This window comes from Apteryx mantelli, chromosome 22, assembly GCF_036417845.1.
Source record: "Apteryx mantelli isolate bAptMan1 chromosome 22, bAptMan1.hap1, whole genome shotgun sequence".
Taxonomy (NCBI): Eukaryota; Metazoa; Chordata; class Aves; order Apterygiformes; family Apterygidae; genus Apteryx; species Apteryx mantelli.
In genome coordinates, this window is record NC_089999.1 from 6663932 (window position 1) to 6684154 (window position 20223).

The 20223-nt window shown below is 45.9% G+C and overlaps 1 protein-coding gene across 6 annotated transcripts in view; it reads left to right on the forward strand.

Annotated features, from left to right (window-relative positions):
• Window positions 1–20223, forward strand: part of COL26A1 (collagen type XXVI alpha 1 chain) — a 187822-nt gene that overhangs the window by 137586 nt on the left and 30013 nt on the right. For all 6 annotated transcript variants that reach the window (XM_013958250.2, XM_013958252.2, XM_013958254.2 and 3 more), the window contains 2 exons: window positions 3255–3316; window positions 17230–17383. In XM_013958250.2, coding sequence (XP_013813704.2) covers window positions 3255–3316; window positions 17230–17383 — 216 coding nt within the window. The remainder of the gene's footprint in view (window positions 1–3254; window positions 3317–17229; window positions 17384–20223) is intronic.

Consider the following 20223-nt stretch of genomic DNA (forward strand, 5'->3'; position numbering starts at 1 on the left):
GTTTAGCTGGAAAAATACAAGTCTGCCAACTAGGAATATGAGGGAAGTAAACTGTGGTTGTGTGTAGCAACAAGTGATGAATATCTGCAGATATGGAGAGCGTCTGCGCTGGAATTCCAGGTCAGAGAGTATATGCGTTTGCCCCAATGTTATATTCATTGTACGTGAAATAATGATGTGAGACTCTCAAGCTAGTTTTAATAAAGCAGGCTGCTTTCTCCCTGATCAGAAAATTCCACTTTATGGGCCCAGGCCTTGGAATTGCCAGCCATTGGGATTAGATACTAAGTACTTCAGAGCATAGTAGTTTGGGAAGATATTTAGCAGCTTGATTTGTCACCATCTCCTCAGCCTTTCTGCAAGGACCCCTGCCCTTGAAGCACTCCTGTCCCCGGTGTGGTCGGAGTGAGCACTGAATATAGGTCTTGTAATAGCGATACTAAGCATTCATCTCACTCTTCATGTTTGAAAGCATTGTCTGTTTGTTAGCCGAGTAAATGTCACGAGGGTTTGCTTGCAGGACAATTTGCTGTAGTAATAAGATCTTTTATAATTAGGTCATCTGCTTTCTGGGTTAGTCAAATGACATTTGGGTCCAGGCCAAGTTCCTTGCATGTGGAGCTGGGTTTCCAGGCACTTCAAGAAGGAAAAGATCAGAGTTCAAATCTGACTTGGGCTTGGTTAGTTCTCTAGCTGACCTAGGCTATGTTTTCCCTATGTTTTGCTGGTCATCACTGACAATAAAATGATGTTAGCACCAACCCAGAGCTGTAGTGCAGTGGCACTGCTGCCTCCTGTCCCCCATTCGGTCATTTTGTTCCTCTAAAACTAACCTTGTGTCCCACAAATACATGCGAGAGAGCATTTTGAGACATCCCTCGAGAGTGGAAGGGCCTGCTGGACCAGCACTGTTCCTACATTCGGTCCGACACGGACAATCAGAGTATTCTCCCCTTGTAAGCTGGTGGTTTCTCCCCTTGTGGGTTGGTTGTTTCACGCCTCTGCAGAGGGGTGGTACAAGCCCTTTTTATGACCTGAGTTCTCCAAAGAGTGCTTAAGTGATCTATCCATCTCATATTCTGCACAGAGATGAATTTCAGACAGTCCAAGTCAGTCTTTCTGAAACCTACGGGAGTTATTAATATGTGCAAGCCAGCAGAGGGGAGAATAGGACTCCATATTTTATTTGCCTTGTAACACATCTGGTACGCTTTTTTGGCTCTTGGGAGCACTGGAATTATTCAGTCTTATCTTTCTATGGGGGTGAGCAAGATCAAAAGCATGAAGCCGGTTACATACAGAACATAATTCCCTGTTTCACACCCCGCAAACAGATCCAGACCAAACAAGCCTCACCCTCACTGTGGGACTTACGGCACTTGCATATTCATGGGCCAATTCAGGCCAAGATATATTGTTGCCCAAGATTTGTTGCAGGAAATAAAAATAAATAAATGTTATTTCCTCTTGACCAAAAGAAAGTCCATGATATTACTGACCTGTGAAGAAATTCCTTAGTCCAAGCGTGCCTGAGATGCTTCATTTGCAAAATGTTGGGCATTATGAAGTGGAAGGTATATGTCTAATTCCTTTGGGAAGCTGCACAGCTCCTCCTGGAGATTTTCTGTGCTCCTTGGAGAACAGAGAGAGCAAATTTCTTTGAAAGGTTTATGCAATGGGTGATTGGTTGCCATTAGCACTCAGACAATCTTCTTAGACTGTAAATCAGTAATGTGGAGCAGTCAACCTTCCTGACCCTAGGAGCCACATTCTAAAATCTTTGTATGGCTGATAGCCCTGAGTACGCATCATGTGCTTCATAAAACTGGGAAGTGTTTGTGGGTGAAGACTGAAGACGTTCCTCAGGGGCCCTCGTGCGAAATGGGCCAGGACTTGCCGGGGGACAGGTGAGTCCCAGATGTCCTTGTGATGTTTGATCTGAGCACTCATGTTCACCCATTCCTTCCCATAGCTAGGCACTGGGGTTATTCAACGTCCCCTGCACTGATGCAGCCTCAGCCTGAGAACTGCACCCAAATGGTCTGTTAAGTAGCTCAAAAATTATTGGTTAGCCCCCCCAGCCCTATGGAAATACCCGTGTTAAATACTGCTTCAGCAGCCATCAGGGAGAACTGGCTCTGGCCCTTAAGGAGACCAGAAATGCACACAGGTATGTATTTCTCATCTGTGGGACGTGAGCAGACAGTGATTCATCACAGGAGTGCAGATGGTTTATTCTCTATAATACTTTATGTTACAAGTCATTTTCCCTTTTTAAAAACTGTTGCATTTCAGAAGTTGTGAGAGGTGAATGGACCAGTCTGGAAAGCTTCTCTGATAGCTGGGAATGTGCAGTTCAACATTACTGCAAAGTGATGGGAAAGTGCCTTGTTGATTAAATCTCTGTTCAGGGCTTTATCCTCCTTCACTCACTTTAAAATTGCTGAAATGAAAACAGAGGCAAAGCAGCAGGCCTCCTGTTTAGATAAGTGGTGTCCTTTGTATCAAGCAATCATTTTAAACTGCACTCAGAGCCCATTAAGTTAACGTTTGTTCTTGGTAAGGCATCCTGTCAAGACCCCTTTGGTGGTTACTGCCTATCTCTTGCTTCTATGCAGTAAAGTGAGATATAAACTACTTCATGCTGCAGCTTTGGTCTACTTCAGCCCTGGGGTCTGTCTTGTTTTTTCTCGCTGTCACTGAGACTGATTATTTGTTACGGGAGTGGTAACAGGGCCTGGGAGCTTGAGGGTGGACCAAGACTCCACAGAGAAGGGCATTTTGTGTGTTCATTGGTTTCCTGGACATTTCACCAGGAGCTAGTACGGCAGTGAGCTCAGTGGGAGTAGTGGTTGTGCGGCCTGATGTCCTGTGAGGTGGGAGCACATGCCACATCAGCTTGTGCTCGTGATAGAACATGTCACCAGTACTTTGCTACAGAGACACAACAGATCATACTGGTTGTCACCATGGAAAGTCTTAAAACTCATCTTTTCCTCACCTACCTTTTACCTATTGAGAACACAATTCCATGTTCTGCACCACTGAACATCCAGAAACAAAGGTTCATGTGACATAACTGTGGCTACTTATGTGTGCAATAGAGTTTAATACTTATTTTCCCCCCATAAGTGATCTTGAAGCGCTTTTTTTTGTGTCTTAGATCAAAAGGAGATCAGGGATTGCAGATTTAAAGCTGTAGATGAAAATGCAAAGTATGCAGAGATTACATCGTTTTGCTTTGTTCTTTCTAGAATGCATGAACTGCACAAGACTAGCGGATATGACGGAGAGGCTAAACACACTTGAGGCCAAGGTAAGGGCATGGCTTTATTGCTCTTTTTCGCAAAAATTTCCAGGAGTTTGTTGACAGCGAAAAAGATGGTGAATTGGCAACCCTGGAGAGATCATGCATCTGTCATTCCACCCATCCAGTGAGGAGGGACTGCAGAGCTCACCCAGCTGCTCATCTGATGTGACACAAAGTGATCCCAGAATAACCAGCTCTGGGCAAGAGAGCTGTTTGGTCCTCACAGTTCAGCTAGCGCTTGCTGTCTGCTTTACTGCAAGTTCTGTATGTGCCTGCCCAGAGTGAGACCAAAGGTAGGTGGCTAGGTGGTACCATCAGGACAAAGAGCTTGCAGCAAGTGTCCATCCTTAGCCCCTGTTCTACTGCCATGGGCGTGGGGTGGACAGTCAGCATTAGCTGTGCCACTGCTAGGAAATAATAACTGCTTGTGGCTCTTGGTTGGAACGTGTTGATGTCAACCACTCAGGTTTTGCCTAAGAAACAGAGGGCAGCGCCTGGAGCTGTATAAAAAATCTCTTGACTGAACTGGTTAATAGTGGAGGGATGTAAAGCAGTGATCCCCTTAGTTCAGGAAAGAAATAACCTGCAATTGTGATCTCTTTCCCTAAAATGCCCTGTAGAAACCTTGCCAATGTAGAGTGCAAAATAAAAGAGTAATAATATGTCATTTTTTCTGAGGACAGTTGTTCATTTGCTTGCTATTCAGATACTATCCATTCCAGGGTTTTGTGCCTTTTCTGAGAGATGGGAGGCTTTTGTGCACAGTTTAGTGGAGAAAAACGTTAAGGGCAGACCTTCACATTGTGTTTTTCTGCAAATCGTTTTAATTTCTACCTACTGGGAGTCAGATGAATTGTTACAGTCTAGCAACAAAGAAGCTGAGTCAGTCAGTCCCCTTTGATCTCTGGTCCCTCCTGTGACAGCCCAATCCTGGTTGTTAGATATAGTGCTTGGGTCCCTTTATGGCATGTGCTGCTGTTATTATTCATTAACTGATGGTTATCAGTGACATAAAAGAATTTGGGGAGAAACCTTTGCAGAGGGGGGGTGGATGCGTGGTGTTTTTGAGGCCAGTGCATGGTATTCTGGTAATTTGGGAATTGTCTGAGTTGAAATGAGCAATGTTGTCTGGAACTTCCTCAAAGGCCTTCAAAGTTATATTTCACTATGGGAAAATGAAGCGAAGGGGAATGAAATTCTGGGGAGCTGAATTGTTCGAGTGAAAACAACTGTTGTAGTACAAAGGACAAAGATGAACTAGGTTGTTTTGCAAAGCGGTGAGACCTGGCAGGTGGGTGTTCTTTGGCAGCTACGAGCTGGAGGCGGTAGGAGTGGAAAGAGGGGCTAGTAACTGACCTCTGCATGTGCAGTCCCGGGTCCAAGTAAGACAAGAGACCAGCCTCAGATGTAAATCAGCCCTCCCATACTTAGCTTGTGGCCAGCTCTACCTTCCTTGGCCTTCCAGGAATTTCTGTATTTGGCTTATTGGAAAATCATAAGCAAAGACTTGTTTCAGAGTCCTGACCTCAGCCTCTAGGCTCTGTTGGCTTGTGCTGTTCAGTACCTGTGTCAGATAACAAACTGTAAGAGGCTAGTGCCAACTTCAGTCGTGCCCCTGGTGGGACTTGGCAGAGTAGGAGGGAGGTCCTACCTGCCTGAATCGCCTCAAGAAGACTTAGCTCAAGAGTGAAACTGCACCCAGGTCAATGGGTTTGTCTTGCAGAAATGAAGCTGGCTTAAATCAGGTGACATTTTCATCGCTGGAAAGCAGCCTGCTCTCTGGCATTGGCATCAAATGCCTGCTTCCCAAGGTATTTGGGAAGTGCTGGCTGCTTGTCTTCTATGTGGGAGCTCGAATGAAGGCATCAACGCATTGTCTCCTACTTTAACCTGGGACACTTGTGAAGCAACTGGAATTTGTCCCCTGATTGGGAAAACAGATGTGCTGTCCTTAGCAAATGCTTCTGAAGATCTCCCATGTAGGCAGCTATTGTGCTGCAGCCTGCTCTGCGTTCAAGAGGGAGCACGGACTCATCAGTCAGTGAATGTGGTGTGTTGACAGCTGATGACTGCAGTCCTCTGGACCATCTGACATGAGGAACAGTGAGGTCGATGCCTGCAAAGTTCAGTGCCAAGATATAGCCTGGTGGACCCTGAAGATGGCATTTAACATGTTTTGGTCCTGTCTCAGTCCCAGCCGGAGCCAAAAGAACACCTCTCTGCCTTCTTGATCGTGGAGCTTTGAATAACTCGGAGCCATAGATCGCAGAGTGACAGCTTTCTGCCACAAGAACTGCTCCAATCCTGAGACAAGCTGTGGCCTTCCAAGTCTCCGCGTAGCTGGAAAGCTGTTGAATAAACAGAAAGAAAAAAAGACTTGACCAGCTGGTGGAGCCTGTTGTGCTCGAGGAATCAGAGACATTTCAGTGGTGTTGACTCTTGTCAACTCCATGAGTTGATCTTGGGCTTAGAGTGTTGTGTCTTTGTGTGTTTTAGTGCTGCAGTGTTTTGCAGTCCCAGGCACCTTGTAATGCAAAGCAAACACTGCCTCTTGAGGCTGGCTGGCCTGCAGAAGGAGTGCTGTCATCCTGTATTTTAGCCACGTGCTCTTAAATGTAAGTATTTATGTGTGACATCTCATCCTCACTGCCGCTTAAAAAGTTTCAGCTTGGAAGACTTGTGTTTCCAAGTCAGCCTTTCTGTACCTTGATAATATTCCTTTATGTCTTACCCAGTCACAAAAGCAAGGGAAACCTGTGTACTTTGGGGAGCTGATGAGGCAATATAGGTTGTTGCTGTGACGGATTTCCTTCTGACTTTACTATGCTACCACCCAGAGCCAAGGTGGGAGCAAAGCTCATCACAGGGTTTGGTTTTACTGAGGGAAAGGAGTTATACTCTAGGCAGATCAGGGCAGCTGGCAGCATTTGATGCTTTCTGGATAAGAGTGCAGGTACCAAAATAATATTATCTACCAGGAGCTATCAAATGGAATAAAAAGGGGAAAATTTAGAGGTTAAAAATCAAATGAATCCTAGCATTTACAAATGGCTTGTTCTTGGGGTAGATTTTGCCAGGCTGCATGAGCTTAGTGGTCTGCTTTATCCCATGGTTTGTCTCCATTAGTGGCTGGAATTGGATGTTTTGCAGGTGAGACAAAGACTCCTGCAGCAGGCAGTTATAATTTATCCCTAGGCAGGTTGCTTTTTAATCATCATCACTGAGAAACTGGTTTAGATTTGGAACCGGTTAGTTTTGATATTAGGAAACATTTTAAAAACCTTCGTAATTTGTTTCTACTGTGATGCACTGAAGAGTCATGTCTCTGCAAGGGTGCCTTCTGCAGGACCACACAGCAATTTAATCACCCACCTTTTGCTTTCCACTTTGATAAGCTGTGGATGCTATGCAAAAATCAACTGTAGCACTTAAGTGGAGAGTAAAGCAATGTTATTTGAATGCTGGTGCCGTACACAAGACAAATGCGTTCATTTGCCCTTGGTTAATTTAAGTTCACGTTTGGTCTATGTGGCAGTGTAATGCCCTCAGTGATTATTATCCAATAATAGTTGGATTAGGCCAGTGCCCTTTAAAAGATGCTTACCTTTATTTACTATTGTCTGCAATCCTGTTCTGGATTTTGTAGAAAGAGCCGTATTTTGTTGAAAGAACGGTCTGGATGTGTTGGCTGCCTCTCAGCTCCCCAAACCATCTTCTTGTAATGGCATGTCTCACCGCAACACCAGCTTGAAGCTGTTCAGGGAATATTGGAGTGACGGGGTGGGCTCACATGGAGACTTCGTGGTGTGTTTTGAGATTGTGATACATGATGCAGATGACTCGAGAGGGCTGTCCCCTCACAGTGCTGTGGTGGAGAAAGGCAGAAAAGGAGGCTGACGTGCCGACTGACCAATTTCAGTGAACTTCTTTTTGTGTTACAGGGATCCTTGCTTTCCAGTGAGGCACCAGACCCTGCAGTGTGGGCATGATTCATCCCACTGCAGCTTAAAAAGTTACAACTTGGGAGACTTGCGTTTAAGACATTCACTAATGTAGGTAGCTGAAGCTGCCAGAGTAGGAGAGAAGCCACATGAGCAGCCAAAGTGCATTTGTATGGCATGATTTCTCTCCTTCAGGCTTTTAAGGGATGGATGGGGAAGGCTTACACTCATAGAAAACCTTTCCTGCTCACTCTGGAATTTCCTAGGTGGGGAACATACCTAGTTCTGGGACAGGATTTCCTTCCATGACCTTCTTGCTCACCTTGCTTTTACAGTAGGGTAAGAGCACAAATGGAAGAAGTTAACACAAGCAGCTGATGGACTCCTGTTTTTTTTGCCTGCTAGTCTGACTGCACCTACCTTGTGGGGAATGGAAGGTGGTCCATGGTACCCTCACATGCCATCAGAGAAAGAGGGTGGGTACCACAGGATAGTTGTCATCTGGCAATTTTCTGCTCTGCCAACACACACGTCTAATAGGACTTCTGGCTTTTCAGGCCTTAATTGATGTGGAAAAGTGTCTTACTGGATTTGAGAAAATACAGAACTCCTTTGCTGTGCGCATGCTGCGGTTGAAGTACTCTGCGTGGGAAACTTTGAGATAATCACTGTATTATTTATGACAAAACCAAATCAACAAAGAGGAGGCATTCCAGTGATATGAGGGGGGACTTGCAATTCAAGAGTATAAATCAGAAAAGGTGACCCATGAGTGACTCTGCTGGTTTTGCCCTTTTGAATTTCAGCCCAGCATGACAGTGGTGAGCTCGGGGAAGGGCAATGGATAAGATCAGCCACCTCAGCTGGCCAGCTTCAAGCGGGTCAGACCACTGGCATATCCTGTAAGTGCTCTGCAGCATGCGGAGCCAGTGTAGACTCATTGTAACTACTGCAAAGCCGGAGGTGAGAGGAAATGGATGGAAAACTATCTCCGAAGGCACTGTGGGCCTGGGCAGAAGTGCTGGGTAAGAAGTGTTGTTTAATGGTAGGTTAGGCACAAGTGAAGAACAATCTCTTCCTCACACCTCTGCAATGAAGGATCTAAGAGCCTTTCTGGATTATGTGTGAGGATACTTAAAATGCATGTTTGTCCTCCAGTGGCTGTGACGAGCAAGTGTATGTGAAACTTGAGCTCAGCTGTGGAAGAAGAGGCTCTAAGTCTGTGATTTCTTCCTTTCCCTCCTCCTCTTCTGCATGTTATTGCAGACATCCCCCTGAAAACGGGGAATGTAATCAGAATTACTCTCATCTTTCCTATTACAAGGATGAGTTGGTTCATCCAACTTGTAAGATCAGTGTCCAAATGAGGTAATAAAAGTAACCCTCTGATTTTGTAATATGAGAGCTGGCTTAGAAATTGAGAAGCAAGAATAAACATAGAGAAGACGGAATGAAAAATGATTCATTAGGGACCGGGGCTTATATAGCCCTTGGGGAAGAGAGAGACAATGAGACATGGCTGAACGGTAAGGCAAAACAACCTTTTTTCTTTTCATCTTGTGCTCTCGGTAATGCTGATCTAGGTTGTCCTTGTGGCTGTATGAATTATTTTGGCAAAAAATGAGGTGAAGTGAGTTAGAATGAGGTTCCATTCTGATCTCCCCTGTTTCGAGTTACCCTGTCGTCTGGCCTGGATGCAGGTTGAAATTTGCCTGCTCCGTTTGGTTGATACCAGACTCGTTTGGGTGTCTGAAGTTTGGAAGGTTGATTGGTGGTGTTGAGTTTGAAATCTGCAGGGCATAGGAATTTGCCTTGGGGAGGATGTTCTGGGGCCAAGGAGTGCAGGGAGGGAAGAAAACTACCTCCTCGCCAAACCCCAAATATTTTGAATCTTACTTCTTTCCCATGACATCTTGCTTGACATTACTACAGCACTATTGACCCTGTGGAGCCTCAGTGGTGGGAGGGCGGAATCAACCCCACTTTTATTTCAAAGGTAAGCCTTTTCCTTATGCCAACACAGCTTCTTAGTGGGAATAAGGTACAGCTCTTCCTTTTGGGCTAGAATAATGCCCTGAGCCTCGTGCTGCCCTCCCGTGACACAGGTCTAAGCCCAAACCACCCCACTGAAACTCAAGAGAGTTGTAGTGGCCAGAGGAGAGCAGCATCGCTGCCCATGGAGTGCCGTGCTTACAGGAAAGCAAGCAGGCAGCTGCCTGAAAATTTCTGCTCGTTTTATTCTCCATCAGCCCCAGTTTCTTTTAATAAACTCCATCACGGGGTTACAGGCAGTGTGATATTAATCCCAGCTTTTGGTTGGAGCTCAAATGCAGCATTTGATCTGAGTTGATATAACCCAGTCTTATCTCCTGACACTACTTTTGGGAAGTTTGTGGCATTTCACTACAACTTTAATGCGGGGAGATAACATTACAAATCCAGTGTCTGACTGATTCATTGTGTGATTGATAAATGACATGCATACTTTTTGCATGAAAACAGTCCTTGTAATGTGATTCCCCATGCAGAAGATTCTGAAAGGTTTTAAAGAAAATCTCTGCACTGTACACGGTTTTGATCAATACATTGCTATTTATATAAAGTCACCCCATTCATTTAGAAGACGTGACCACGCAGCACCTTCACTACCCTGTATCTTTTGATTATGAAGCACCATTTTTTGGCGTTTTAATGTAATAGTTGTATGAAATGCTTTTAAATCTGCCCCATCTTACAAGCGGCTTAATGAAATACTGACAGCTATCTGTGAAACTTTATGGGGTTTGCCTTTTCCTTCTCTGATAGACATTTTAACAGGCCTGCTGTAGTGGAGAAATATTTGGAAAATAGGATATGTTTCATGGTACTGTAACGTGGCTGGAAGATACTCTAGGAGTGAAAACCCAGTTCCTTGGCTGCGAGGCTGCGGCTGGGGCTAGAGAGTGAACATTAGTGATTGCTTGATATTTCAAGGGCTTTCATGGGTATTCCAGGCTATACATGGGATCGCCACTTGCAGTTATTTATTTTCTTTTTGTTCGGTAGAGAAAGATGGCTTAATGAATCTCTAAGGTTTCCTGATGACCCTGTGCAAAGCCTGCGTTTCTGTTTGTGACAGTGCATTGAATTTAAGGAACATTGTAGGCTATCAGGCAGCAAGCTGTATAATAACCAGCTGTTTTTTAGTAGCAAAAACAACCTTAAATCAATCCTTTTAAAATTTGTAATATTTACTGAGTTTCTGTAGGTCAGTTAATGTAACAAATGTCCCTAAGAATAGAGTACATTTTCATAACTGATTTTTAAAAGAGAAGACCATGAACCAAAACTTGGTGGGCAAACCACTTTTTTTTTTTTTTTTAATCAATGTTCAGATATGAACTTTCCATCTGTCTCCCTGGCCTTTTCCTAACGAGCAACAGTCATGCTTCCAATTAGGACACTTGAAGTTCAGATAATGGCCTTTCTCTTGTTTGAACATGCCTCTGTCCTTCAGAATGACAGTTACAATCTTTTCATTCTCAACTCTAGTAATCGTTGGATCTTATTTCTTATCACTGTTGGACTGATGAGGAAATCTGTCCCCTAAGACTGTTCCATGTGTTTGGCAAATGCTGTAAATCATTTGCCAGAACCACAAAAAGACTCTAAAGAACTCCTCCTCCACCACCCCCCTCATACAAAGTCTCTTATAGTTACAAGGTCTGCGTTTTTATTCAGATGCATTTAAAATTTGTATACAATAACTTCGAAAATTTCTATTTTCCTATAACATGCAACTTATTTTGCCAAGCAAATCTCATGCCTGTGTTAGCAAATGCTTTTGTGTGTCTACTACCTGGGAATATTAAGTTTACCAACTTTGTTTTTAAAGAAGAGAAGTACTCCTGTGGACAAAAAGTAGGTTTCAGAGAGGGAGCTGTGTGAAGAGCCCAAGGGACATAAGGGTTCAGATCCTTTGCTTTGCCCAGAAATGCACACTTCCACTCAATTCTCATCTGAAATTCTGGTGGAGCTTCATAAGGAAAATAAGGTCATAAGGGAAAAGTGACTTGGGGGCCATTTTTTTCAGCCAAGTAAAAACCTGATTTGCACCAGATCAAGCAAGGAAGGGACTAAGCCCCTTCTCTTTTCCGCTTGTGGCAGTTTCTTCTTGCAGCTTTTCGTTTAGAGTTGAGCGGAGGAGGCGAGCGTGCAAGGCAGCTTCAGCCTATTGGAGCCGGCTGATGCAAATCTCTCAGCCACAGTTGAGGGCTTCTCACCTGATGAGAAGCAGAGAGCGGATCTTAAAGCTGAGAACAGATGTTACTTTCACGAGACTGACTTCATCTCAGACTGGCCTGGCTCCACGTCCGTAGCGCTGTTACATCCCCGGCAGGTGACAAGCAATAAATTGGGCAGAGAAGAATGATGTGATTTTGAGGTTGGAAGGTTATAGCTCCGGTTTATTTTTATCAGGTGTTTTAAAGTAATAGGGGGGGGATCTGATTTCACTCTGAGCTCTTTTGTGTACTTCGCTCTGCAATGAGCTCTTAGCACGGCACTGGAAGGATTGCTGGATCCTTTCCACATCCTGCTTCTCCCCCTGGCTTTAATGCGGAGGGATGCCAGCGGTGGCAGGCTGCGTGGGCTCACGGCAGCGGAGGCGAATCTCCAATTTGCAGCAATAGTAGCGAAGCTCCCCAAGCACCTCCGAGTGCTGTGACCCAGCAGGGCCGCGGCTGCCGGGAGCCTGCCTGCAGGGAGGAGCCCGTCCCCCGTTCTCCCCTCGCTGCCTGCGCTCTGGGTCCTCATCTCTGCCTCTCCCGCAAAGCCTCGTTGATCTGATGATATGCTGAACTTTGCCTGGATTTTGCCTAAACTAGTATGCCAGCCTGTGGTTTTGTTTGTCGTCTTCTCCGATTGCCCCCGGAAGATACCAGTTGGTGAAACAGTCACTTGCTGCATCCTCTTTTCAGAAATCCCTTGGAGCTGTGCAAAAATATATCTTTGCAGGAAGATCATGGACTGCGTTACCTGTGAATTGGCAGAAGCCTTTGCTTCAAAGTTTTGTGTCTTCCACACGATAGCTGATGACATAAACCTTGTCTTTTGGTCTGCTGCGGGTCAATACGATGACATCAGCTATCGCTCCCTACATAATTAATCAATATAATGAGAACTCCTCCATGCACTGATTATCTTGTCCCCTTTGGCCACAGCTTGTAGGATGTAATAAGGATGAAGTCACTCAGGTTTTCTCTCGGCACCCGGTTTATTAGATTTTGGTGGACACTTACTGAGTGTCTGTTGGCTTTTGAAACCAAGCAGTCAGAATTGTGTCCACATTGGAGCCTTCTGTTCACAGGTTTCGTAATGCTACAAAAGAGATACCATTCTCCATCAAATGCTGTAAAACTCCCAGTTTAGCTCTGTCTGGATAAATGATTAAAAAACCCCTTATATTTGCCAAATAATTTGCTATATAGAAAGATATGTCCAACCAGTTATGCAATTACCATTATTAATCAGCTTGTGTCTTTACAAGATCAAGGAAACCTTATTTTACATTGGAATTTTTAGCTGATGAGCTGGACTCATGCACAGTTTCTTTCCCTCCCCTTTAAAAAGGGGTAGAGGGGAGTTCATTCTGTCAATGTTTGAGAGACCAAATATCCCCTGTTTATCAATTAATAATATCCATCTGGATTATGTCAAATGATTCCCCTGCATTTTCATGGTTCTTTATCAAGAGAAAAAAATGCAGTCTGAACCCTGTTGTATCAATTTTGAAATCTTTGGAAGCCCGGCTGTTCTTTCCTTGTTTCTAGCACCTACTAGTTACGGGATGTCAGGAATGCAAGCGGAGGACAGATGAAGGGAGGAGACTCTGTTTGTGAAATCTTCTTTTGATGGGCAGGAACAACCAACATAGGGTTCCTGAGAAGTGCTACAAGCCAAAAACTCCACTGACACTGAACATCTCAAGAAGATGAAAACCTTCCTCCCAGTTCCATTGTCCCTGGGCTGAGCTTTTGATCTGATGCAAGAAATGTGGTATGTGTCTGAAGTTTAGAAAGTTTATGCTGGCAAATGCAAAAGGGGGGAGGTGGGCTGAGTAAGCTGGGACTGAGCTCCAGGCTACATGTGAGCAGGCCCAGCAGTGAAGAGCCAGGGTTTGAGTGGTGGGAGAAGAGCTAGTGCCAGATGCTGTGCAGGTGTGAACCTAGTGGCTCTGCAGGACTCGGAGGGCCCAGGGTTGAGTTTTGCAGGTAATAACCTCTGCCTGTGGGCTGCAAGCTCCTTGGCCGGTGCAGTGAGTTATCCCTCCTGCATTCCCATCTCCTCCATCAGGCATGTTTCCCACTGAAGTGCTGGCAGGGGATGCAGTCCCAGCATTTACACTTCTTCCAGCTTTCTGACCCTCTTTGACTGCACTGGAGATGGGGACTCTGGAAGCCAGAGAAAATCCCTCGTGCTGGTGCGACCTGTTGCCCGAGACTCCAGTGAGTCCATTTAGGCTCAGATTTGACTTTTTGTTTCCATACCTGTAAAAAGACAAGAGCCCAAGTGTTTTGCTGACTTGAGGTCATCCTTCCCCTTTTGCAAGGCTGCACAAACTGGGAGAAAAGGCCTTGCTGTCTTCTGCAGTGATCAGCCCTGCCTGGCACTGCAGGTCCTGCTCTTCAGTTAGTGCTCAATATCTGGTCTAGTTCTGCTCTATCCTTTCTACAGTGGGTGAACATTACCCACAGCATCAAGATGCATTTCAATCATTTCTATGGTGTCATTAGGATGTTTTCTGCCTCCATTCGCCATTCTTTCCTAATGGCTCTTGTAACTCTTAATAGTAACGCAGGTAGGCACTGCTTGGAATGAGGATTTCCAATCAAAACTGTTCATTCTTCCTGAGTTGGTCTTATCCTCCCCTCTCCTGCAACCATATCGACTAGAAAATGCCCGGACTTTAATACCGAGGCTTTAATACGTTACATGTTTTGCTAATTTGCTTTCTGGCTGTGAGCCTCTGCGGTATCATTTTCCAGCAGTTTACTCAGAGGGCTAGAAAATTCCTTTTTTTTATTTAATGGAAGTGGGAATTCTCCTCGGGTCCCTTGACTACGGCAATGGCAGCTTTAAGAAAAACAGAAGGTGACAGAAAATAGATGAATGGCTCTGATGCTTTTGCAGTAATGCCCAAGGACCCATTTGTGCTATGTGTTGTACAAGCTTATAATAGGACGCTCTTTGTTGAAAGAAGTGTGCATAGTTTGAAAATTTGGATGTGACTAAATCCCTTGTGCTTTTCTTGCTGTGATTTGGCCCTCTGGATCCCACAGATGCGAGAACTGTCCTCATTTTGTTTTACTTTTTTTGAGCACCCTTTCAGTTCTAATTACAAAAACTAGAATTTCTCAGCGATTTCAGGTCCAGAGACTTCCCAACCTGAATCACTTTGTGCCCAGGGAAAACAAGCTTCTTACTATGGCTTGAGCTTTAACGACTGTTAAGTATATATAGTCAATTTATAAAAGAGCATACTGGATTATTCTGTACATGCCTTTAAATCTTTTACAGCATTTATCAGCAGAGTACTCATTTAAAACATGTTGTTTTAATGAAAAAGATACTGTTGCCACTGTTTTGTGTTGATTATGTGGTAACACATTTTTATTATCACCCATAAAAATGATTTGGAACGGTTCCACTCCAGATGCAACCTTCGGCAGCGCTGCGCTAGCTCTGCTTGCGCCGCCGCGGGAGGGCCCCCGACCCCTGCAGCCGCCTGCTCCCCGACCGCCGCTGCCGGGGATTTAACGGCACCGGGTCCCGCAGCACCGCTGGGCCATGGCAGGGCACCGGCTGGGACCGCTCTTGCTGGTCCCATTGCCCCAGCGGGAGCATCCAAACCCTGGCCTGGCTCCTGCCCCTGTGTTTGACCACCTCGAGGAGTGGTTTTCCTCTTGCTGAGTAGACTTTGGCAATGATAGACAGGCCTTTTGCTGGGGAAGCAAGAGGATAATACAGCAGGATAAACTGATTCAGAAAAAGCCTTCCATGCACGCTCGAGTCCCACGTCAATGGGAATTAAGCATGCTCATGGTAGGGTACGTGCTTCCGTGTTTGTTGAATTGCTACCATATTTCCTTCAAAGTCTGACAATTGCACTGCTGGATAGAAGAGGAGGAGTGCAGGAGCCAGAGTGAACAAATTCACTCCGTGCCTAGCATCAGCGAAGCCTGTTGGATAGAAGCAGGGATCCTTGTGGCCTGGTTGTTTTTTGCTTTCTTACTGCTCAGAGAGCAAGACCCTGGATGCATGAATAAAGATCCTTGCAGCGAAGGAAGCATTTTGCTTGTCTGCAGCAGCTGAGGTTCAGTTCCTCCGCACTCAGCTAGCTCCCAGTTTAATTAGTGTCTGATTCCCTCCTGTCAGGCTGGTGCGTTCTGCAGAAGTTCATCATTTCTGCCTCTGCTGTAATACTGGCTCTCACCGTGCCTTGTAATAAATAAGTGATAAACCCTGTGATAATTGCAAGCTAAAAACAAACAAGCAGAGCCAAATCGCTCTCATTTATAATTGCAGTGTGACTTCATTATGCGAAGGCAAACATGGCATGTAAAAGCTAAAGATTGTTGGGATTTAATGGAAAGTTTGAGTCATAGTCTCTCTTATTTCCCTTATCCCTAAATCAGTATTTGGTTAGGTGGTTTCCAAACAGGACAAGACAGTGCTATAGCGAATTGCTGTTACGGTGAGGATGTTTTGCACGGCTAACGTGGGGGCTGTGGACACCCGAGCTGCCCCTCGACTCTGTTTAGCTCCTGTTGAGCAACTGGGGTAACATTCAGTTTGCAGCAGAGCTCCTGCGCCTGGCGCTCCGGGTCAGCGTTCCTGATCGGTTTGTAATTGAGGGGGTAGTTAGGCTTTTTAAAAAGACACGCAGGCTATCCTGTTATCTCACCTTGCTTGGTGGCTGGGAAGGCAGCAGGAGGAAGCATGTAGGTTGGGGAAGAAAAGTTATTTTTATAGAACCATAATTTTATGAAAAATGTAATTTAACATATTGATAGTAAAGTGCAATGAGTGTTCCCCTGGGCTTATCTTCAACTGTATTTGTCAGTGGGCAGAGTCCACGTGGCTTCTAGGTTCCTGCACTTCTCGTGAGCATTTAGGCTTTTTGCAGACCGACTCCCAGTCTTGTGTAGGCCACCAGTGGCCAGGGAAGCACAGCTTGATGAACAGGGGTCTAAACCACAGAGGGAGAACAGGATCACTTTGCCAAGGAGCTTAGGTTGTAAATGGCCCAAATAGCTCAGGGACACACACTGGGATGTGGATTTATTTGAAGGTAGTGTTTACAAGATACAGAAACGGTTGTGACTCTATCCTATTACTGCTAAGGAGAGTGCTTTGAGGAAATTGCCTAGCTCTTTTTTATTCACTCCCAAATTAAAACACTTCAGCTCTTTAAAAGCTTCGTGTTCTCCAGCTTCTTTAATTTGGCCAGCATTTGGGCTTTGACTTTCAGCCAGAGCTTGTCCTGAAGCACCTCCGTTTGTTACCCAAGGCATCCTACTGCCCTTCGGCTTGTATCAGCTTTCAGTAATTTCTGACCTGATGACTCTGGGTTTGAACAGGTAACCTAGAAGAGACAGGCTCTGTCCCCTAAAACCCGCTCTGGTCTTCTCACCAAGGAGACAATCCCATGCGATGCCGAATATCTCTGCAAGCAGCGAAGCACCCTCTAAGGAGGGTGTGCAGCTTCGTGTGGGAACCTCTTGGAATTTATTACAGCAGCTTCTTAAACTAATTACTGCCGGTTGCCAGAAAGCTAAAGGAGCTTTAACACTGAAATGCTGCAGTCTGTGATGTGCAGTTATCCACAGCTCCTGCTGGCAAGGAGAGGAGTCTCAAGACCTCTGCACCTCTCAGAAGTGAGCTCATGCATGGAGCCATCCTGCTGACTCTGTTTTCCTTCCTCTTTTTCCTATCTAGATTCTTCTGCTCGAAGCTGCCGAGCGAAGCCCGCCTTTAGAAAACAACCTGCCAATCGCTGGAACCACAGCCACGTGGTATGACGATTTGCTGCCGGATGCCTTTCCTCTGCTAAAACCTGGGACTGTCTTGAGGAAAACAGTGGGATCCGTGGGTAAGCACAACCTCCTACTCTTCACCCAGCCTCCATGCACGATTCCTGTAGGGCAGCTAAAAAAGAGGCCGTGTCGATCCAACGTAGTACTGAACCTGCATGGGAGAAGGGTCTGCAGGAATCACTGGCAGCTCTTTCCCTCTATTCTATAAGGAAGAAGAGGGTTAAGATTTTCAGATGGGTGATTTCTCTTTTTTGCGGGCGTACGGACAGTTGCTCCCATGCGTTTGAGGCAGGAGGGAGCTGTGGATACAAGCCGCAGCGCTCGGGCCTCGTGCTCCTCTGTGCCGAGCGCAGAGCAGGTGGCGTTGCAGGCATCAACGGCTCCCTGGCTGCGGCTCGTGTTGTGCCCTCATAGGCACCATAGCTTTGGCCCGGCTGCAAATGTTCACAGTGAGGCGGGAGTGCGCTCAGCATGAAAAACGCCCTGCGGAGAGGCATTTTGAGAACTTCCAGCCTCTGTTTTAGGGGCAGAACCAGCGCTATTTAGCTTTACGGCCAGGATTCCTCCAAACCAGGGACTATTCAATCTCAGATTTTAATGTCGCCTCACGTCCCTCCCTCTGTGCCGAGCTGTGAACCCGACGGTGATCACGCGCCAACACACATGCAGATTCATGGACAAAGAGGGAATTTAATCCTCACTGATCCCACCTCAAACCATCGGTTTAGCCGCGGGGAGCTGAACACAGTTTCCTCATGGCCTCTTCCTGTGGCTCTTGCAGTAGTGAGGATTACCCCTCGGGGAGGAGAGCAACCTTCTGCTTTTCTCTTCAGGTCTCTACCCCTTCCTCTGGTCCAACCAGCACAAAGCAGCCATGTCTCAGGAAGCGAGCGGCTCAGCTTTGAACGTAACGTTTTAAGCTCCGTTTTGCCAGCCTTAACGGTCTGTCACTAACCTCTATTTCTGTTGGCACAAGAGTGCACCAAGAGCTCAGTTGTGGTCTCAGGAAAGCAGAATTTCCATTACCCTCGGTAGGACCAATATGCCTGCCTGTGTCTTTCAGTGTGCATGTCCGAAGGCTGTGGATTTTCAGGCACAGACAGATTGAGACATTCCTGAAGAAACTCCGGAGAGCCAGGGCGATCGCAGAGGGGCAATTAATACTCACCTCCTGAGCGTCAAATATAGCGTTTCCCTGGCAGGGAGCAGAGGGGGAAAGCAGAAGGTTGTGGTAGGGGTAACTCTTGGGTTTATAAGGAGGAGCATTTTTCCCATGAACGGCAACATCAGTTGCACTATGCATTATATTTTTTAAATTTACCATAAACACAATGGGCTGTTTTATGATCCCTCTTGTGGCATGAAAAAAAAATACACTTCTGAGAAATCTCCCTCTGAGCCTACTTGGCTAGACAGATTACCACGCATTGAATTTCCTTGACCTTAGTGTTCTCGTTTCAAGATTCCTGCTCTCTGCTTCCAAAGCCCTGTCTGTCAGTCGCTTTGCCTGCTCCCAGGGAAGTTTTTATCCTCTATAGGGCCTGCTTTGCCTTTTTTTTTTTTTTTTTTTTTGGTCAGAGCAGTTTATTATGGCAGCCCTTCATGACTGCAGCAGACTTGGAGCAACCAGCATAGACCAGATGTCATCCATGTTTATAATTTGACAGGATACCACAACATGGAGGGAGGTTCGCTAACAATATGTTCTGCAAAGTATTTTCAGAACCACAGTGACGGCTGCCAGGAACTGAATTTAAGCCGTTTCCCCCGGTGTCCATTATATGCTCGTTCCGCCTTCTCCATGTCATTTATTTTTTGCTGTTGCAGTGTCTCTGCACCTGCACTTCATTGTACTAAAGTCAATCCAGCAAAAGTACTGACGGCTCTGCCCCTCCCACTTAAAAGTCTTCTCCTCCCTGAGGCTCCCTCCACACGATAGTCTCTCCGCGCTCGGCAAGGAGCGGGGAATTGCCCCTCTCCCAGGCAGTGCTGTGAAGCAGAATTGTTTTCCTGTAGAGGCTGCATCAGGCTGATGCAGATCCTGTATCAGCACCCTCCACCCAGCAGTGAATCCAGGAGGTAGCTAGAGGTCACCTCCAAAAAACACGTGCCAGGTGTAGTCCTCACTCATTGCTACCCTTTATTGTTCCAACCGGGGTTTATTTAACCTAGTGCAGAATAGCAACTGCAGCATAATAACTGGGCATCAGGCCTGCACTGGGCCATCTTAGGTCAGGACAGCATCTTTCAGCGATCGGAAGTCATCAGTTAAGTTGTTTATTGACACGTGATCTCCCCCCGCTGCTGCCACCCCACGCTCGGCAGAATCCAGCTCTTGCTTTGCTCAGGAGCTGTGGGGATATTTCCTGCGTTTGGGTCCCCATTGGGCTTCCTTCCCTCCTCATGTCAGTTTGTATTTACAGTTCAAAGCCAGCCAAAAAACGCACTGTGGATTTTGCTGAAATGTAGGGAATTTCAGGCCGTTGGTCTAGGATGGCAGGGGACTGCCCCTTTTGCGTGATTTCAACACTGCGCTTTAATTTGTGGCACAAAGCTGGCCCAGGTTCACGTAAAGGGATGGCAGACCTCAGGAGATCTTTCAACAAATGTGACCTCAGATTAGGGCAAAGTCAAAACTGAGTGTTTTGTGTGATTTGGGGCTGTGGAAAGCTATGCTTATGTCCCTCCCGTTCCCTTACCCAGAGGTTTTTGTGAAATATTGCCTACTTTGTCCTGCTTTTACTTTTTCAGCCAAAGCAAATCCAAATCCCAGCTTCCACACCATGAGTTTCCAAAACCGATGGACTAAGGGCAGGATGTTGGTGCCTGACACCAAGAGGGTCGATGGGGACCCGATGCTTTGAATGGCGGGCGGGTTTCCGAATGACCGGATAGC